The 19,274-nt window shown below is 44.3% G+C and overlaps 3 protein-coding genes across 10 annotated transcripts in view; 2 read left to right on the top strand and 1 right to left on the bottom strand.

The window, feature by feature from the left end:
- Positions 1-4,104, top strand: part of LHX6 (LIM homeobox 6) — a 14,572-nt gene extending 10,468 nt beyond the window's left edge. For all 5 annotated transcript variants that reach the window (XM_085239080.1, XM_085239077.1, XM_085239076.1 and 2 more), the window contains exon 10: positions 544-4,104. In XM_085239080.1, the coding sequence (XP_085095206.1) occupies positions 544-626 (83 nt within the window). In that variant the 3' untranslated portion in view covers positions 627-4,104. The remainder of the gene's footprint in view (positions 1-543) is intronic.
- On the bottom strand, positions 3,357-17,034 carry MORN5 (MORN repeat containing 5). 4 transcript variants are annotated; one of them, XM_085239083.1, is made up of 5 exons: positions 16,858-17,011; positions 16,642-16,789; positions 16,454-16,565; positions 15,840-15,971; positions 3,357-3,678 (listed from the first exon to the last, which is right to left on the bottom strand). In XM_085239083.1, exons 1-5 carry the CDS (start codon positions 16,929-16,931, stop codon positions 3,500-3,502), a joined length of 645 nt encoding a protein of 214 aa, XP_085095209.1. In that variant the 5' UTR covers positions 16,932-17,011; the 3' UTR covers positions 3,357-3,499. The 4 variants fall into 4 exon arrangements, with proteins under 4 accessions (XP_085095209.1, XP_085095207.1, XP_085095208.1 ...); XM_085239082.1 differs by adding an exon at positions 4,692-4,803 and having other exon boundaries at positions 3,503-3,678; positions 16,642-17,034; XM_085239081.1 differs by having other exon boundaries at positions 16,642-17,034.
- Positions 16,983-19,274, top strand: NDUFA8 (NADH:ubiquinone oxidoreductase subunit A8). The gene is made up of 4 exons (XM_010721038.2): positions 16,983-17,120; positions 17,206-17,369; positions 18,104-18,269; positions 18,749-19,274. Exons 1-4 carry the CDS (start codon positions 17,070-17,072, stop codon positions 18,884-18,886), a joined length of 519 nt encoding a protein of 172 aa, XP_010719340.1. The 5' UTR covers positions 16,983-17,069; the 3' UTR covers positions 18,887-19,274.

Raw genomic sequence — 19,274 nt, 5'->3', positions numbered from 1 at the left:
TTCATCTTTTAGAAGTTCTCAGCATCTCTTCCTCTGTTTAGTGCAGCAACCAGAGATTATTGAGCTCTGTTTTGACAAGCAGAGGCAGGGGCACAGCAAGGTTACTGCTTGGTCAAAGCACTGTCATTTTATCATGACTTTATCTCCACAGAAACTGAAGAGTTTTCAGAAATGTTATGTAGTTCTGATGCTGTCATTCAAAGAAACTCCGCAGCAGCAGCTAGCTCCTGTGACTTAAATGCTATTGGCTTGCTTGCAGATGTTGCAGGACTGGGTTCTCAGGACATAGAGCTGCCTTCCAAATTCCTTTTCCAAACAATTCCTTCCATGGTGAATTCCAGAAACCTGTGTTCCCTGAGGGCTCTGTTCTAGGAGCAGGACTGGGGACAAAAATGGCTCAGAAAGAGCTTGTCCCTCAGTGAAGGCGGCTGCCCTGCTTCAGCTGGGTGCGTGCTGCCTGGCTGCTCCCTGAGATCCCATTTCTGCTGTGAGAGCCGCTTGTCTCTGGAAGCAGCTAACGCTTGGTTCCTGTTTCTCCCCCAGGTCATCCTCTTTCAGTACTGACTCCGCAAGCTCTTCCTTGCCTGCCCATGGCGCTCCCAGCACCACTGCCCCTCAGTCGCTGAAACGCAGTGTCCAGCCCAAGGCAACTGTTCTCAGTCATGCAGGAGAAACTCAGATTCGGCATTCTTGGTTATTCCCATTGACCAGCATCTAACATCCACTCTTATTTCTCCAGCAACACTCTGTGTATGTGTGTGTCAAGTGCAGAGTTGCATTTTTCACTTGTTTCTTGTGGACTTGTAGAATGACAGTGAGTCTCTCCAAGACAATGCCAGACACGGCCCAAATGAGTGACTGCTGTGCTTACAAACCTTGCTCCCCAGCTGTGGGAACATGAACACATCAGTACACGCTGAGTCACAGGGGTTTGGATGATCACCCACGAATATAAAGAAAGGAGGAATTTACACAGTTTGGCCTGATTCTCTTTTTGCACCAGTGAAGCACTGTTGGTTCCCGGACATCCCTCCTTATTTACACTTGCATGTGTGAGACTTGAAATGGGCTCTGGCTCAGCAACTCAGTGTACACGGAGGACTCCTGAGCCAAAGTCACAGGTAGCTGTGACTCCACTAAGTGGAAAACACGATGCCAGCTGGAAATAGGCAGTTTTTCTTCCTTCTCAAAGTGCTTTAGAATCACATGCCCTTTGATCACTCTGTAAGGTAAGTAAATCTTAGTGTTCCCCCCATTTTATAGGAGGGGATATGGAGATGTCCTGAACTGAAAGGAGTGATAGAATTGATCGGTGGCAGAGCCAGGCTTGGCACTCTGAAGATTTTAATTGCTGACTTATTCTCAGAGCACCGACTGTCTCTCCTCTCACAGCCATTTGCCAAATCTTTTTATTATTATTATTCTTGTTCTTTATTAACAAGCTACTTTATTTCCTTTAAGTCATGTTGGATGACGAATGGGTGATTTGGGAATGTACCTACACCAAACTCTTAGATGCTCCATACACTGGGACTGAGAAATCCTTAAGGGAAGCTCACCAGTAGATGTATAGAAATGACTTGCTCTCGTGTGGGCCCCAGGAGAGGGGCCCAGCTCTGGGCTCAGTTAGTGAGAAGAGCAGGGAGGGACCGAGGAGCAGCCAGGGAAGTTCCGCCAGCAGTGAGGCCAGCAGGCAGCGAGGCAGTGCGTGTTCCTCCATCTGGCAGCACCTGCTCACCCCTATCCCTTACCAGAGCAAGGCAGCTGCTCCTGCCAGGTCCCTGGATGAGGCACAGTCCTGACCGATTGTGCACGGAGGAGCAGGCGTGTGGGGCTCACCCTTGGGGCAGTCTCATGGCAACAACAAAGGAAGTACTCGGCCGTCTGGCCGCAGATCAGGAAAAAAGCTCTGAAATGATACTTCATTGATGGTAATAACAAAAAGTAAACAGCTAGCATTTGCCAGCCCTTCTTAGCTTGCACTGAGCCAAGAGCCAAGGTCGCTAACAAAGCCCCTCTCCATGGGAGCACATGGGTCTGTCTTGCTGCTAACTTTCAGGAGGTAGCATTTCCGAGAATGTGAAAGCCTGTGATGAGCCACAGTCAGTGCATAACGTGACTGAGCTGTGCCTGAGGAGCAGAAGACAGGAATCTACCAGTTATGTAACTTGTTTTTAATTCAAGCCGTAGATACTCATGTTTTTCTCTCTGGAGATCAATTTCCAGCATCAGCTCTGCATGGTGAGCTGGTGGCACCGGCTCACACTGCGTCTGCTGAGTGGGCATCAAGTTCTCCCAGTTGGAGAAACAGCTGAACACCAGCACACGTTGATATCCTGAAACAAATACATACACACACCTCTGTGTCTGTGTATGTGTGTGTGTGTGTGTGTGTATGTATGTAGAAGAGAGACTGCTGTAATATTTGGACAGCTAGGCCAGTGTTCTAATTGCAGCCAGCAGCTAGCAGCTCTATCCTCAGTCTGAAATAACATTTGGAAGGAGAGAGGAAATTAGGTCCGCAAAGTGTTATTGTCACCATCTGACATGCGAATATCCACTCCCAGTGTGTGCCCAAACACACCCCTGTGCGTGGCCTGGCAGGAGGCACTGCTCCCCAGCATCTCCTTGGGCAGGAGCAGCCCTAAGGTGCTGGTGTTTGTGTCCCTTCTCCCTGTCTGTAGCACTGAGCACAGGCCCAGCACACCTCCATGGGCTGTGAGCAGAGCTCTTTGCTTCCTGCATGTCACTGTGTGTACACAGCATGGCCGGGAGAGCTGCTGGTTCGGGGGTCACCAGGGCCCCACTCCTCCTCAACTTGAGCTTGCGCGTTCGAGTGATTGTTTGGCTGTGGAATTAGAACTGTAAGCAGATGGGTACCTATCCAACGTGAGGCTGAAGGAGAGACCTCAGGCTGTGACGTGACCTGAAGGCCCGCAGTACTTGAGATTCCCACAGCAGATTTTTGAGGGAGAAAGCGGTCTCTTGTATTTATCTTCTGTCTCAGCAGTGCCATGAAAGAGAGGCTGTTAAATACATATCTGCAAACTATCAGCTGAGTTACTGATCACAAACCACTTGAGAATCATTCTGTACATCCGAGTTCTGTGATGGACGCCGCTGTTGGGAGCGGCTGTAATGCGTGGGCTGGGGTGGGCAGGCGCAGCAGGGAGCATCGCTGTGCAGCACGGGCTGAGGGCAGCTTCCCCCAGGTAGCCAGGAGCAGCTTTGCTAATTCAGAAATCAGGCTCTGTTTATATCAAGCCCAAACTGTTTGCAAAAACTGGAAGCAATTCAGCTTGTGCAGTTTTAGAGCTAATTATGTGTATGGAAAATACTCAACTGTACCAAGAATGTAAGAAATCCTCTAATTTATTCAATACATTGTTTCACGATCTATTTCACGCTGACTGTTGCCACTGAACCAAACCTTATCTCAGGTCATTTGCATTCATCTCCTGTCTGTAGATTAAAAGCAAAAAATAAAGTAAAATCATTCTCATTTTCTTAGTTTATTCAGTAATTGCCAAACGGGTTCTGGTGCAGCAACGTAGACTCCACGTAATAAACTTCTGCAGTTGCTATTTCCAAAAACTTTTGCAGACAAAAATCCAGTGAAGACAGGCAGCAAAAGGCTTTTCACTTGAGTTGAATGAAGTAACTGAATACGGTGAGGGTCTGAAATAGGAATGGTTTACAGGATTATTACCAATTCTTTTTTATTTTGGCTCATGCTGGTTAACCCCCATGCCCAGCTAAAGGTGCTTACACAACTCACTGTTTGGACGGGGAGCAGGATTCAATCCTGCACTGCTATCAGTGATACATCTGTAGGATGCCAACTATAGAAACACCGGTTTTGTTTCGTCAGCCAATCATTTTGTTGTAGCATGTTGCAATTATGCATGTCTTGGCTACAATGGTTAAATATTCTCTGAACGAGTGGACAGTCAAGACTAATTTATTTTAAAAATTAAAACTAAATTGTAAGCACTTTTTTGTAAAACCAATGTCTGTTTTGTTACATACTTTTAATGTTGTGCTTTGTAAATGTCTTATTTGTGTAATAAATAAAGTTAATGCAAGTAGAAGTGCTGGCACTTACATCCAGAAAATGATGTAATTCCATTTTATTTTATTTTTTAAATACTTTCTGGCTTACTAATCAAGCAGCAACCCACCCAGTTCTCCTCTTTTATTATTTTGTTAAACTCCGGCTTCAGGAGAGTTCAACAAATGTTCGTAGTAAATGGATATAATTTCCTAGTTAGCAAACCAGTCATTAAAGAATACCTCTGGTGTACATTATTACAATGATCAATCAATATCAAAGTACTGAGCAAAAAGAGAGGAAAGGAATTCACCAGGACAGCTAACTAAAATCTGGGAAAATAATGTTGATTAAGATGGATTTGAATGACTTCAACACTGAATCTGAGGCACTCTTTTTAACAAATTGTTTTCAGGCTTAATAACGTGTGTATGTACTGCACCACACACCTCTCAGGAATATTGCTGTGAGAGCAGTCTGCTCTCTTTCATGGCTTTTTTTCTCAGCATGACTGATTAAGTGATTATTTCCATTTTTGTTTATGCTGACAAAGATGACAAAAAGATTATATTCCTGTAGAGGGAAAGGGTGATGTAAGACGCAGTGACAAATTGGACTTATTGTCAGTCAGATCACCTACTTTGCAGTATTACTCTCTAGCAAAACCAGTTTTCATGGGCCAGGTTTCTGCCCCGGTGCTCTGCCCTCATCTTTGCGGCAGGTCTGGATGATCCACTCATGCTCCTCATCATCTGAAAGGGAGAGAAAGGGATCACTGATGTCCCCATTTCACGTCCGCTCTTTGAATTATCGGGGTCCTGCTCAAACAAGCAATTTTTCCTTTGAGAACAAACCCCACTCTGAGCCACTGCTATCTCTTAGAACATATTTTTGATTCTAAAAAAGGTCGTGTGCTGTTGTGTTGGAATTTGTCAGTGCGGGAGATTTGGGCTCTGCAGGAATGATTCTCATTACTCAGCTGTTTGATAAGGTTAACTTGGGTGCAGGTGAGATTTACACATACGTATGTGTATAAATATACATCGATTTTTTATGGCCACATGCAGGAATTATGTTGAAAGGATCAGAAATGAAGAACACTTTTTTGAATACTGGGTCTGTGTTGCTTGACGATTTATGAAAAGTGAAGGCAAAGAAAAATCAACAGTCAAAGCCTGAGTTGTTCTCCAGTTGTTCTGATGGGGCTATTTTTGAAATGTATGTTGTGATTGGTGTCACTAAGCTGATATCTTAGACCATCTTGTGTTCCTTGTTAGGATTCATGTCTGCCACATTCTCAGAGCACAATAGTGTGGAAAGACAATGTAGGAAAGAACAGCTGTCCAGCAAAGGTTGAACAGAAATTTTGTGTATGGTTATGAACAAATAACTTGGCAAATGTAAGCTGTGGTGTCTTAATTCCAGGGACTTCAACAGCCTTGTCTTCAAAAACTGTTCTACAGCATTTCCTTGTGTTTGTTTAGGGGAAAACAGATCTGTGCAGTAGGCCAGGAAGCCTTGGAAAAAGGAAAATAGAATAACTGTATTTATTTTTATATAAATTAAATACATTAGAGCTGCTGCTTGCATTTACCACTGTCTTAACACATTCTCATGGTGATGTGTGCTTTTCACCTCAGTGTGAAGGGTTTTATAGCAGCCTTTATTACCTAAAAACAGAGATGGTTCCTAGGAGGGAGCAGAGAGGCTGTGGTGCTGAGGCTGAGAACATCTCTTGGTGTAGCACAGGATCCCAGCTCCTCCACATTTAAGAGCCCTGCTTGGCGAGGGCAGAACAGATCAAGGATGAAGCCTCTTCCTTGGAAGGAGTCAAATTCTCGTGGAAACCTTTGACTGGGGACTTGTACCTTTGGGTTAAAGTGATGTAGTAGCATTTGAAATGTAGAAGGAGTGAGCTGTGCTAATCTAAGAAGTGAACAGAAGAGTGTGTGACAAATTAGGTTTGTGTACAAGAGTCTTCAATCGTGTAGTTAAATCTTACTGATTGTTCTAGTGGGTTTTGAATGGTCAGCTTTGCTCCTTTCCTTTTTGTTCCCTTTGCTCTTTTTCCTCTTCCCCTTTCCTTTCCATGCTGCCCCCCTTCCTTTTCTCCTTTCTGTTCACGTGAGCTGAGCGCAGGTTTCACTTCTCACAAGATGCTGCTCCCAGGGAGCTCTGCTGGCATCTTGATCAAAGCAGGCTGAACTGAAGCATGTGCCAAAGCATTCGTCCCTTGTCTGAAGGGCTGCTCTTCCCTGACGACCCCGCTCAGGAAGGCCTGTGGATCTTGGGATGTTTCCCAAGCAGTTTCCCTGCACTCTGTTCCTTGTACAGCAGCTGCTCTCTGATGAAGGGCTGCTGATGCTGACTGACCCTACTGATGGCATATTTCTTGTTCAGACATAAATTAGGAGAAAATAAATCCTGGAAAAATATGCTAAAAGGAAAAAGATGAGCGCTGAACATCACTCGCAGACCACACAATCCTGACACGGGCAGAGCTTCCATTGCTGGCTGCAGCAGGAATGCAAATGTGGTCCTTCAGCTTTCTTAAAAACAACATCAAAGCCGTAATCAACGTGCTGGCTTTTGTTCTATGCACTAGGTGTTCTGGCTCTGTAATGAGGCGATCACGTGAGCCCAGGCTATGACAGACATTGTCCAGTGCGGGTAGCTGTGGTTTTAGCTGAGATCTCCCTGACTAAAAAAAATACTTTGTCTGAGCTTGTGGTAATGGCATAGAAATGAAACTTTGTCTATTTCTGTCATGGTGAAGGAATAAACAAACCTTAAACATGCTACACATCACCGCTATCTAGCTCATATTTGGGTAATGATGTAAGTGGTTCACTTGAGTACTAGAAATAATCAGCCCACCTTCCTAGTGAGAAATCTGTTGTGGTCACGTAACAGCATCGAGGCTACAGGCGCTGAGAAAGGCAGATGCTACACCTGGCTTTGTGTTTCCAGCACAGCCCTGGTTTGCCTAGCTTCTTTCTGCACTGTTTTCATTACACAGGCAGATTGTGCTGTGCCTTCAGCCTCCCCAGCCTCGCAATGTTTATGCAGTGATCAGATCCCATGCAAAATTAAAATAATCAGCTGCAAAAACTGAACGAGCTATATGGATTTCAACTTTATGTATGAAAATGAATAATAGGTGTAATGACTAAATATTAAAAAAAAATATTCTAAAGCAAATCCTAGCACTGCCATCCAACCCAAGAGTGCTGTACGACTGCTCCTCGGGGCAGGTAAGGGAAAGGAAAGCACTGATCCAGCACAGCTAGAACCACAAAAGCAGACATCAGAATGGCTCTGGGGCCAGCTATGGGAGAAGAGGCAGAGAAATATTAGAATGTAAAGAGTTAAGCTATGGTAAAACATACTTTTGCTACACTAAAGAAGACTGGTTGATAATTACTGTAGTTTTAGGGCTATTTGAATCAGTGCAGCTGCAACCTCTTCAGTAGTAACCCCTGAAACAAGACAAACTGGGTTTATTGTACTGAACAAGTCTTAAAGCTCCTCCCTGATTGTTAGTAATTGGCAGCAATGGACTTAACAGCCTCTTGACTACCCTTTTTACACTCTACCTGACTGTGCAGCTAACAATTTAAATCACAGATGCCGATCCTTCTTTGTGGCAGCTGCTTGTTAACTACACGTTCCTCTTTTTCTGTCACTGGCTGCTTCCATAACCCTGCAACACCAGGGTTAGATTGGAGAATCACATTTCATCAATATTTAAAATGGAATTAAACCTTGAAGTTTGATTAATGCTACCAGATAGTGAGTTGTAATTACTATTTTGCAAATTACAATTGTTTGAATATGTTAATATGATTGTCTAAGCACATCTTCACCTTCAGAAGTAATTTTCCCTTTAAAAAAGATTTGAAAAAAATACAAACTCTTTAATCAGTGGTAAATTATCACCCTGTGCACAATTAGGAGGTATGAGGTTCTTCGTGTTGTGTTTTGAATTTTGTGTCAGCATATTTATCTTTACAAGTTTATCTTTTTCTTTTTTTTTTCTTTTTTTTTCTTTTTTTTAAAGATTTTCCTTAGTAGAATATAGATTCAGGGAACACACTTTGCTGAAACAGAACTGATGTTTAAATTTGAAGGTAAAGAAGAAGGATTTGGCTGAAAAGGTTACAGCTATCCATTGTATCTGTGTTCAGTTGGTAAACATCAAGTTATTTCCTCTGAAGTTAGTGAAATATAACGACTCTTATCACAGCACTGAATTGAAATCCTCAAGCAGAGAAAGATAAAGTTGGACGTTAATGGATGAGCTGCTAGAATACGTGCAACTATTGACTGAATATCACAAATTATTTCCTTATGTCTCAATCAAAAATAAGATTAGTTTTCTACAATCCACAACATAGATTTTGAATACTGTAGACCAGATCCTCAGCCAGCCCAACCTGAGGCTGCTCCTTTTTAATTTAAGTAATTAATTCAAGCTGTTTTCATTAAGCAGACTCAAAGCATATGGAGCCAATCCTGGTAGCCACCTGCATGACTAATCCCCAAAGCAGTGTCTGTTCCCCACTGGAGTACTGACTGGGGTGTAAGGCACAGGGATGTGCTGTGATCGAGGTGCCTGTGCATTGGTTGTGATGGAGCATTTTTATAAAACTAAGACCCAGCTGAGCATTTTGGCCCTACTTTGCTTCTGTAAGTAGCAACCTCTTGTCCTTCTTAACAATTATTGCTTTGCAGGTCTCTTCCTTGTTTTGACTGAAGGTCCATGTGACAGTAAATTCTGTCAAAAATGCTGTAAGATATGTTCCATGGTGAGCTCAGTGAATGTGACTGAACCATTTACCTGCTTTTCCATGTTCAGTCTAGTGTAGTAGGGGCAAGAGTGACTTCCCCAGCTACAACACTCCGCGTGTCTTTCAGAAGCGTGATTAGAAAAAGCTGAAAAGCTGGGGCTTGCTTCAGGGTGTTTCTGAGAGATGACTTGAAATTACACTGTAATTTAGGTGTATTTAACCTTCCTAGTTAAATGTATATTGCAAAGTTTAGAATGATTTGATTCTAGCTATTGCTTTTCTGTGTTGCTTATGAAAACTTCAGCTGTGAGAGATGTCTTGAGGCTCTGTAAGCCATAATATGTGACTGCTAGCAAACAGCAGTGTCATCTTGTAGGCTTCAGGATTTGCACTCTAACTTGTGCTTTGTCAGGAAACCACCTGGAGGTATGTAGAACCACACTGAAATTGGAACTTGGTGGCTTATACAGGGAAAGAGCTACGCTGTCCATCCCAAAAGCCTTTCGTACCTTTGGTCTGACTCTGCGTTAGGTCTTCATGCTGCACTGTGCAGCTGCACATGGCTCTGGTGCCTTAAAGGCTCTATCTACACCAGAGGCTTGATGTGTGCCAAAATTCCGATCCTTGGTTCCTACCTCTGCATGATGGAGAGCTGGGAACAGGTGTGAGCACACATCATCCCTTCAGGAGGGAGCAGCCGTGCCCCAAATTGTCCCTCCATCGGGGGCTCACACTCCAGCACACCCTGGAGCACACGCCTGTGGCTGTGAGACACAGCCAGGTGTCTGAGCAGCTTCCCATGAGCAGGGTTTATCAGAGCACATGTTTACAATAGGTCATCCTTGAACTAGAGCTGAGTTTCCTCTCTGTTTGTAGAGGGCCAAGCACACACACACACCGTTGTAAACAACAGTATCAGTTAATTCTTTCGCATGCCTGACTCCTCCCGTCACCCGCAGTGCAGTTTATCATGTTCTTCCACTGCTCAATCACAGTCGTGTGTGATAGCATCTCAGCCGTGGACTCTGCCTGGCACACCCCTTTCATTTCCACTGCCCCTTTGGGTCCCTAGCACTGCTTTCCTTACTGTGCCTGACCTCACCAACATCAAGGCTGGCAAGAAAATGAAAACATGTTTTCAATTAACCTTTGCTTCCACCCACAAATTCTCACCCTTCCATTTACATTTAATTACAGTAATTCCAAAACGGCCCAAAAATGAACTTTCCATCTCTTGTAAAACTTGTTTGCACGTGAGCAGTATAGCTGAATGCAAGTGCCTATAGGACTTGTGAATAACCTGCCCAACGGGTTCACAATGGGATGGCTAGCGCACAAACAAAGTTGTTTTTCTTGGCATGCCACTGTTTGGAACTGAAACTTTCATAGTTTCCAAAATGATAAGTATTTTAAGGCCAGCAAACCACAAGGAACAGTGTATCTGCAAAAGCTACAGCTACTGAAATTGCTGTAGTAACTTGTGTCATGATGCCACTATTAGTACTATCACTGCTGGTTGTAGTATGAACCAATATGGTTTATATCTAATTTATATTTTATATTAAAGCACTTAAGCCAAGTTTAATATAAAAATATATTCTTGGTTAAATGGATGAGTGGACTCCAACTACATCCATCACCTGAACAGACTTTGATACAGAGAAAGACATAATAAATATGCATTCTGCAGTGGCATTCAAACGATCTGACTTCTAACGTTTGGGTCCCTAAACAACCTACTTGTTGAGCACTGAGCGTTACTTAGGTCTGCATCTCTCACATCAGGACAAAAGCTACTTACGTAAAAATAGGAATAGGTAGACAAGAGACTTGGACATCCAGGTTAAAGAGCTGCAGCAAAATTTCTAACCTTCCTCTTGGCATGATATTTTTCAAGTCTTTTGAGTATCACAGAAGTAATGAGCCAGGAAAGTATGTACTAGAAAATGGAGGATTTATACCAGTGTGAGCAGAAAAACTGCCCTGGGACCAGCTGCAAGGGAAAAAGGTATAGAGGGGATGGAGGAGACGAGACCAAAAGGTGAATTTGTATGGACTTGTGTGGAGTGTTGTGGGTAAAGAAAGCAAGCTGAGTTCCATGGCAGAGAGACAAAGTACTTTTTGCAAAGGTATTTTGGAGGAATTTGAATAAAAGAGGCCAGAAAGAGGAGTCAGCAGTAGTCAGGGAGAATGCAGAAAGGATGTGAGCTTTGGTTGCAAGAAAAGCAAAAGGCTTCTCATATTCATATGCTCTACTGTAAATTGAGAGTAGCATAGGCTGTCTATTTTACAAACTCCTTTTTTCAGAAATAAGTTTGTGAGCCAAAGCAAAGGAAAAAGATGAATGGATTGCAATAATTGCCATTTAACATAAAAATACATAAAATTTACAATTCAGTTAACTTATCAAATGTTAAAAAAAAAATCAGCAAATAATGGACATCATTTGTTTTGTTCAGAGCTGAGAGGTAGAGACCAAATTCTCCAAATTAATTTCTGCAAAAGCTGTTTTTTTGTGTGCTTTTTTCTTTTTTCTTTTTTTTTTTTCTTCAAACAGGTCTGGATCCTATTCGTTGTAGAATATACTGATTACCAACTATTTTTAAGAGCTTTACACAAACATTATTTCTTTTGTTGTGTGAAATGCAGAATCAGCCATCTGGCAAATGCCCCAGAGCTAAAATCTTTTACATGACATATAATTCAAAATGATTAAATATACAACAGAAAATAGCTATAGCATTGCACTTAAAATAGCATGAACTTTTACTGCCGATCAAAACTGATTTCTTTAGCTTAACAAGTATCCAAAGAACAATTATTTGAAGAGCTTTTAAGAGTTTCAATATGTAGGAACTAAACCTCATCTAAATTCAGTGTCTTAAGTCAAATAAAAAAGAAACAAATGTACAAAAGATTAAATGGTCCTGTGTTGTAAGTAGACATTTAAATCGATGGGAAGCTAAATTCATTCGAACAAAAATACTGTATCCCTTGTATGTGTGCTGCTGGGGCTTTCCTCTCCTTAGCAATACGGGCATCTGCCAAAACTGCTCCTACATTCTTAGGCAATGGTTGGGGACAAGCCTGGAATCAGAGTGCTCATCCACTCCCTCCATCAGCAGAACGGGTGATTTCAAAGAAGAACAGGGAAGAAAGATCAATGTGTGATCCCCAATGCCATCTTTTTTTAAATTTATTTTTTTTCTTTTTTCCCTGCACTACAGTCAACTCTAAGTTAAACTTGCTGTCTTTCTCCAGAAAACTGCCAGGTCCTCACCCTAGCCCAGTTCTCCAGTAGTTTATGAGAAAGGGCACGCACACATCTGTGTGTAGTCGGGGAGCATGAGGGTAGGTACAGGAATATTACCCTCTGCAGTTACTGAGTGGTTATGGCTGTTTCACGTTCTTCACACAAGTCAAAGTCTCCATTTCTCAGGCAGCACTTGCTGCAGGTTGCATCAGAGATTTCAGTCAAAGAAGCCTAAAGGTAGCAGATTTATCTCGTGGATTTACATACTTGAATAAGCCTGCTATGGGTGAATACTTCTCTGCAGACTTTAAAAAAAAATTGCTTTTAAATCCCTTCAGACCTCCATCCCACATTAATGGGGTGGGAGGTAACTCTAAGTCCATGATTACTAAGGCTTAGAATTAAAAGGTGTTCTCAAACTTGCCTGCGGAGTTGGGTCAGCCTCAAAACCAAGGAAAACTGGATGGTCTAAAACCAGCCTTGTTAAAATCAGAATAAAATAATATTCTTGAGTCTTGATCTTTTCAGCTTCTAATGATTCCTTAAGCAGCAGGTCTTTTCCTGTTGCTTTCTATGAGACTTTCAGGCTTGCAGAAATCCTAGGCTGATTGCTTGCTGGCTTGGGACTGCAGCAGTACCAAAACCTTTTCTCTTAGTGGCTGCTTGCCTTGGGTTTTTGGGCCTAATCCTGCTCTTAGTAACATGCATGTTAGTTCAGTTACCTGACTGAGTTATAGAATAAAGGAAGCTTTGTGTCTTCCTATTCTTGATCTCATATGAAGAGATGCACGTATTTCAGGTAATACTGACTGCAGTGCAGAAAGCTACCACCCCATGCACTGCACTCGTACTAATTTAACCTGAAAATGGAACGCAGAAGTAGAAGCACAAATTTTCTCATATTGCAAAGAGCAAAAGTGTTTCATACTATTTAACCCAGCATCAGGAGAGCTGCAGGAGAAACAGGGCAATTTTCATCAGAAGTATCTTTGCTTTTCATCAGAAGAGAGGTGACCCAGGCAATCTCCTATCGAGCTTTCCTCAGGAGAACAAGATTTCTATTTCTGACAGTATTTTCTCTTTAAAAATGATGGGCCTCTCCAATATTCGGGGGTCTAAAACTTGAATCATTTCTCTTCTTTTACCAACCTCCTTTGCATTGAACGTAACATCGTATATTTCCTACTTTACCCTGAAAAATTGGGAAATCCTCCTATTTTCTATTGACTAAACTCTCTTACAGAGGTGCCAGGAGACCAATTTCTGGGAGGAAAAAAAAAAAAAGAAAGAAAGAATACTCTGACTGAAACAGGAGTCCAGTCCCAGTGCCTATTCAAAATAAACAGTGTATCTCCTTACAAACCAGTATTATTATTCTTATTTATGTGTCCAATTTTGTGTACTTTGCAATACTAGGAAAAAAAAAAAGATTGAAGAGCATATGAAGAATGAAGAGAAATTTGAGCATCCCTGAGGAAACAGAGGTTTGGGGATGGAGTAATAACTGCAAGACTGCAATGAGAATTTGGAAAACTTTGCTGAAGTATAACAAAACTGTTGCTGTCATTTCATTCTCTGGGCCTGATTATATCTTCATGATGGGCCTTTGCTCTGCTTTACAGTAAGAGCTCTTTAAGTAAATGAGGATCAGACCTCCGTGCTAGTGAAATGCAAAGCTTGCCAAATTTAATAGGAGTCTCTACGGTACTCTACGAACACTCATCTTGACAAAGAAGTGGTGGAAACAAACTCTGTAATTGTAAATGGAGACTATTTTTTTTTCCAGCCTTTTGGAATGATAGCTGGATGCTGCCAGTTTGGCAGGAAAGTCGGTGCCAAGGCAGTATGCTTCCTTGCTCTGTTTCCCAAACGGCCGAGAAACAATCAGAAATTGCTTCATAATAGGGCCAGGGTGAAAGGTGAGAACTGGAGTATTCTTTATGCCTGCTTCCAGACCTGAGGAAGATAGTGTCGTTTTGGTAAACCTGTCAAGCTGTTGTAAGAACTTCCTGAATGCTTCCTACCATCTGCTTTTGATGCTTTCAAGACTTGGCTGGAAGCCTGGAGGTTTTCCTGCTCCTTCCTGCCCAACCTATAATGGAGTAATTCTGGATCTGTTCCCTGTCATTCCAGCCTCTTCCTCAGTTTCTTCTGCTTACAGCTGGGCTTTTTTAATATATATATTTTTTTTAACTGCAGTGGCCTTGTGCCCTGAATCATCTCTCCTGGGGCAGAAAGTGTTCCTCTGATGTTGAACAAGTGCTGGGTTTTTCAATTGTGTTCATGTTCTTAAAAGGAAGGGTCTGGCCTACATGACACATTCCTTCTTCACACTCGCATCAACAAGATTAACTTTGTGTCCCGGCTTTGCAGGGGAATGGTCACACAAAGCACATCTCCAGCAATGCTGTCAGACCGCACGCTGCGCCGCTCTGGTCAGTGAATATTGATTGATATAATTCGTAGGGTTTGAGATAATTGTCATCAAGGACAATGAGTTCAAAGAACAGATTAAAAAACAATAAATTGAATTCCAAGGCGTTCCCTCCTGTACTAATCTGTGTAGGTTCCTGTGTTTTTGGAAAGCATGTTGCTTATCTTCCTCATCAGTAGGCCCACTGCATTCCAGTATTTTGGATCAATGCCATTTGTAATAATCTAGATCAGTTTTTATTCAACGTTTATAAAACAGGCCATGTATCATAGGGTATATTTTATAGCAGATGGTATCTCCAATTCATTTAGCTTCCCCCCTTCACTTCCCTCCTCCAATATCATAGTGCACACTCACAAAAGCTCTTGAAAGTAGAGCCGAGCAGAATTTTTTTCAACAAATAGTAAAATTTCTGAAAAAGGGAGTTTCCAAGCAACAAAATTGTTCGACTGTGGCACGCTGAAAATGCAGCATTCTGTCTTCTAAAAACACCAGGTCTTGTGATTTGGACATGAGGAGAGGAGAGGAGAGGAGAGGAGAGGAGAGGAGAGGAGAGGAGAGGAGAGGAGAAAAAGAGGGGGGTGGTTCCTTTGAAAAGCATTTTTGTTTAAAAATAAAAAAAAAATTATATATATATATATATGGACTGAAAAGGGTGATAAACATAGAGTTTAAATAACCAGAACACAAAGCACTTCTTTCAGGTCAGATTATCTTTTTGAGTTACCCTGCTGTCAGCCGTTGGGGGTTCTTCTGTTTGCATATTATTTATAACGCTTCCCTTTTGACTTCATGAGAACTGATTTTCATCAAGGTTTATTAATTTGGGGACTGATCCATGAGACCCAGTCTTTGTCAGATTTGTCCCAAAACACAGCTCTAGAACGTGACAAGACAGTTTCCTATTTAGCAACGTATGAGCCCTAAAGCCCATTTAAACAAAAGGGGCTGTTCTCACACTTGAAGACAAGCAGATGCTTAAGCTCTGTGCTGGGTCACAACACAGCTTGCCAGTTGTCCAGAGGAATGCTGCACACCTCGCTGCCATTCCTTTCTCTCAGATCGTAATGGAAGAGATTGAAGATTTTCCAGAGATTAAGTTACTAAATGGGAATACAATTATTTCACTGTAATTTTACAAAATGTGATCAGTGCAACTCTGGGGATACATAAATAGCTGAGAAGAATAAAGATTTAAGAAATATTTTAGCTCGGAGATAACAGAACCGAAGCACTTTTGAAAGTCTCCACTTTAACCACCCGTCCTAAAAGCTACAAGTGCATGACTGGGGGCCAAAGAAGTTCTCATACCTGCATTTCTCAGAAACCTCAGTTCGTAGTCAGTGACAATTCTGGTTTCAGGATTATAGAATCCGTCACCACAGTCGTAACATCCTGCTGGGATTTTTCGGGGAGGATCCAGATTGGTGAGCTGAGAAATGCCTAAATTAGAAACAACAACCAGAAAGGATTTGCTTTATTTTGGCTTTTTTTTTTCCCCCACCTGCATTTGTGACTTCGCTCAAAATAGCTAAGAAATATCACATCTCCTTGGCGTTTGCCATAAAAACAACATCGTCGCTTTACAACGACCTTTATAAAAACGTTCTGACAATTTTGTTGACGGAGAAAACGGAGAAAAACACGGAAAGAACGGGGTAAGAAGATCTCGCCCATCTCCCCGTGCCGCGACTCGGCCACGGAGTCGCAGGCACGCGGCGCGGCGGCCCCCAGCCCAGCACGGCAGCGCTGGGAACGAATCCCGCACTGCCCGGAGCCGCGGCTGCACACCGAGCTCCGTTCCGCTCTCGCGAAGGGCGCAGCGCCAGGCTGCATCCCGCCCCGCCGCACGCTCGGGACGCGCACTGACGGCCTCGGCCGGCCGGCCCCGCCTCCTCGTGCCGGGCGGCCCCGCACGTCGCTACCTGCGGCTCTGAGCCCCGAGCGGATCTCGCTGTAGAACCTCCTGTCGTAGCCGTCGCAGTAATCCCACCTTTCGGCCGCGTATTCGAGGCCGTCTGCAAAAGTGAACTTCCCCTGCGAGGCACGTCCCGGGGCGCCCGGTGAGAGCCGGCGGCTCCCGGGCCGCGCCCCCCGGTGCCGCCCGCCGTACCTCCGCGGGCTGCCCGCGGTGCCACACCGCGCGGAAGGTGCCGCCGCCGGGGAACAGCAGCTCGCCCCGCCCGTGGAACGCGCCGTCCCGCAGCTCGCCGCGGTACTCGGTGCCGGTGGGCAGCGTGTAGGAGCCCCGTCCCTCCATCCTGCGGGAGAAGAGGGGCGGTCGGGGCCGCTCTCTCCCCGCCGTCCCGACTCCCCCCGCCGGTCCCACCTGCCGCGCTGGGTGTCGCCGCAGAAGCGGCTGCCCGTCACCTCCGTGGCGGCGCTGCGCGGCGCGGTCGCCATGGCAACGCCGCCGCCCGCGGTGAGCCGCCGAGCTCCGCCCCCCGCCGCGCCGCCGCACGCGCGGTCCCGCCCCCCAGCGGCGGCGCATGCGCGGTGGCGGCCGGGCGCTGAGGGGAGCTCAAGGAGAGCGGCGCCGCCATGCCCGGCACCGTGCAGGTGCCCTCCCTGGAGGAGCTCGATGTGCAGGAGGTGAGCGAGCGAGGGAGGGACTGGGCTCGGCTTCGCCGGGCGCCTCTGGGACGGCCGGTCCTATTGCCGCTTTGTCCCGCTGCAGGTGGCGGTCAGCTCGGCCGTGCTGAAGGCCGCGGCCCACCACTACGGCTCGCAGTGCGACCGGCCCAACAAGGAGTTCATGCTGTGCCGCTGGGAGGAGAAGGACCCGCGGAAATGCCTGCGGGAGGGCCGGCAGGTCAACCAGTGCGCGCTCGACTTCTTCAGGTGCGTGTGGGGCGGAGAGCTGAGAGCTGCTGAAAACGCCCTGGCAGTGGCGCTGAGGGGAGCGTCGTGCCTTCTGTGTTATCTGTTTAAAGTTGACCTTGCTCTTTCTCGCTGCTGCAGAGTGCCTTGCTGCTCATAGATATGGTATGAAATCTGGAACAGAAGCTGAAATTCCACGCTGTCACCTGTTTCACGTGCACCCTACTGTAAAAACTCCGGTAGCTTCAGAATTGAGTTCTTATGACAGAAGTATGGGTGAGGGCATGTGTCAGTGCCAGCGCTGTGTTGCTAGGCTTCCAACACAGCACCTGACTCAGCCTGCTCGGAGCACATCCTCCTCTCTTGTAGCAGGCAGTAATCAGAGCCTCCCTCCTTTCTCAGGTGAAGACATCAAAGTAATTGGGAGTTCTTAGAACACTGTCTAATGCATGCTATGTTAGTTAACCAGAGGAACATCACACGTGGGGGAGCCATGTCCATGTACTTCACAAGAACACCCTCCACATATTGGTGAAGTTGCTGCTATCCCTGCTTGTAGCCACAGTGATGCAAATTTCTGTGATGCTGGCATTAGGTTCTGTTTAATGGTGCTTCAGAAACTGTCTTCTGACAGCCTTAGGTGGGTACGAGGAATTGCAACGAAGAAGATGCAGAAACTGAAGTTTGAATGAGTAAGAGAGGAAAGCATTAACTATATCACTTGCCAATGATTTTCTTTCTGCAATCTCTTACAGGAAGATTAAGGTACACTGTGCAGAGCCATTTACTGAATACTGGACGTGCATTGACTATAGCAACTTGCAGGAGCTCCGTCGATGCCGAAAGCAACAGGCAGTGTTTGATAACTGTGTGCTAGAGAAGTTGGGCTGGGTGAGACCTGATCTGGGACAGCTCTCTAAGGTAACTGTCTGCCTTTCTGATTGGATAATCAGATTCCAGTTTTCCTTCCTACGTGCGTTTTTTCCAGACCTGGTGTCAAACTTTTCTCCCATCTTAAAAGGTGATAAATGAACTCAACACTGGAAGCTTGTAGACTTTACTAGAAATCAAGACCCTTTCAGCATTCTCTAGCGTTCCTGGAAGACCTGCACTTTGCTCATACTTCTCCACCTAATTTACTTTTATCTAATGCAGAGACCCTTCCTTTAGCAGTGAAGCTCACACGTTTGTAGAACTGTGACATAGCTATGTATAAAATGCCCTTCACTACTATTTTTTTTCTTTTTTTTCTTTTTTTTTAAAAACACGAGGTAGGAGCCTTTCATCCAATCCGTGCTGTGTTCTTAGCGTGATCTGGTGGTGGTTCCCTTAACCTAACTACCTAACTTTTCTGTTAAATGCTATAGAAAGTTGTGTAATTCTTTACTTTTTCTTTATAGGTCACAAAAGTGAAGACAGACCGACCTATCCCTGAGAATGTCTATCATTCTAGACCTAGGCCAGAGCCCAATCCACCTGTTGAAGGAGAGCTGAAGCCTTCTCCATTTGGCAGCAGGCTTTTTTTCTGGACGTGGTAAAGTGGGCAGACTGTGCCATAACTAAAATGCAAAGGTACACTGATTGCAAATGTAAATTGTCCAGTACATGTTGAGTATAACTTTAACTTTCATGATTAAAGAAAAAAAAAAAATTACGTGACTTAGTAGACTTTCTTTAAACATACATGTCTATATTTCTTAGCTGCTATGATGTGTGAGTATCTCCACTTTGCTCTGTGTTCTCTATATCCTGCAGTCCTGGGGGCCATCTTAATGCCAGCTGTGATGGTTGCTTGATAGTGGCTGCCAGCCCACGTCTGAGATGTGTATAGATATATTTTACATCTTTGACTACTGCTTGAAATGATCAAAAAGCAGTGTGAGAACCCTGTCATTTGCATCAAGTAAACTTTGAAAGCTAACAAGA

This window comes from Meleagris gallopavo, chromosome 19 (assembly GCF_905368555.1).
Source record: "Meleagris gallopavo chromosome 19, MGAL_WU_HG_1.1, whole genome shotgun sequence".
In the NCBI taxonomy this organism is placed as follows: domain Eukaryota; kingdom Metazoa; phylum Chordata; class Aves; order Galliformes; family Phasianidae; genus Meleagris; species Meleagris gallopavo.
Note: the sequence above shows the minus strand (reverse complement) of the source record. Positions and strands in the feature narration are given on the sequence as shown.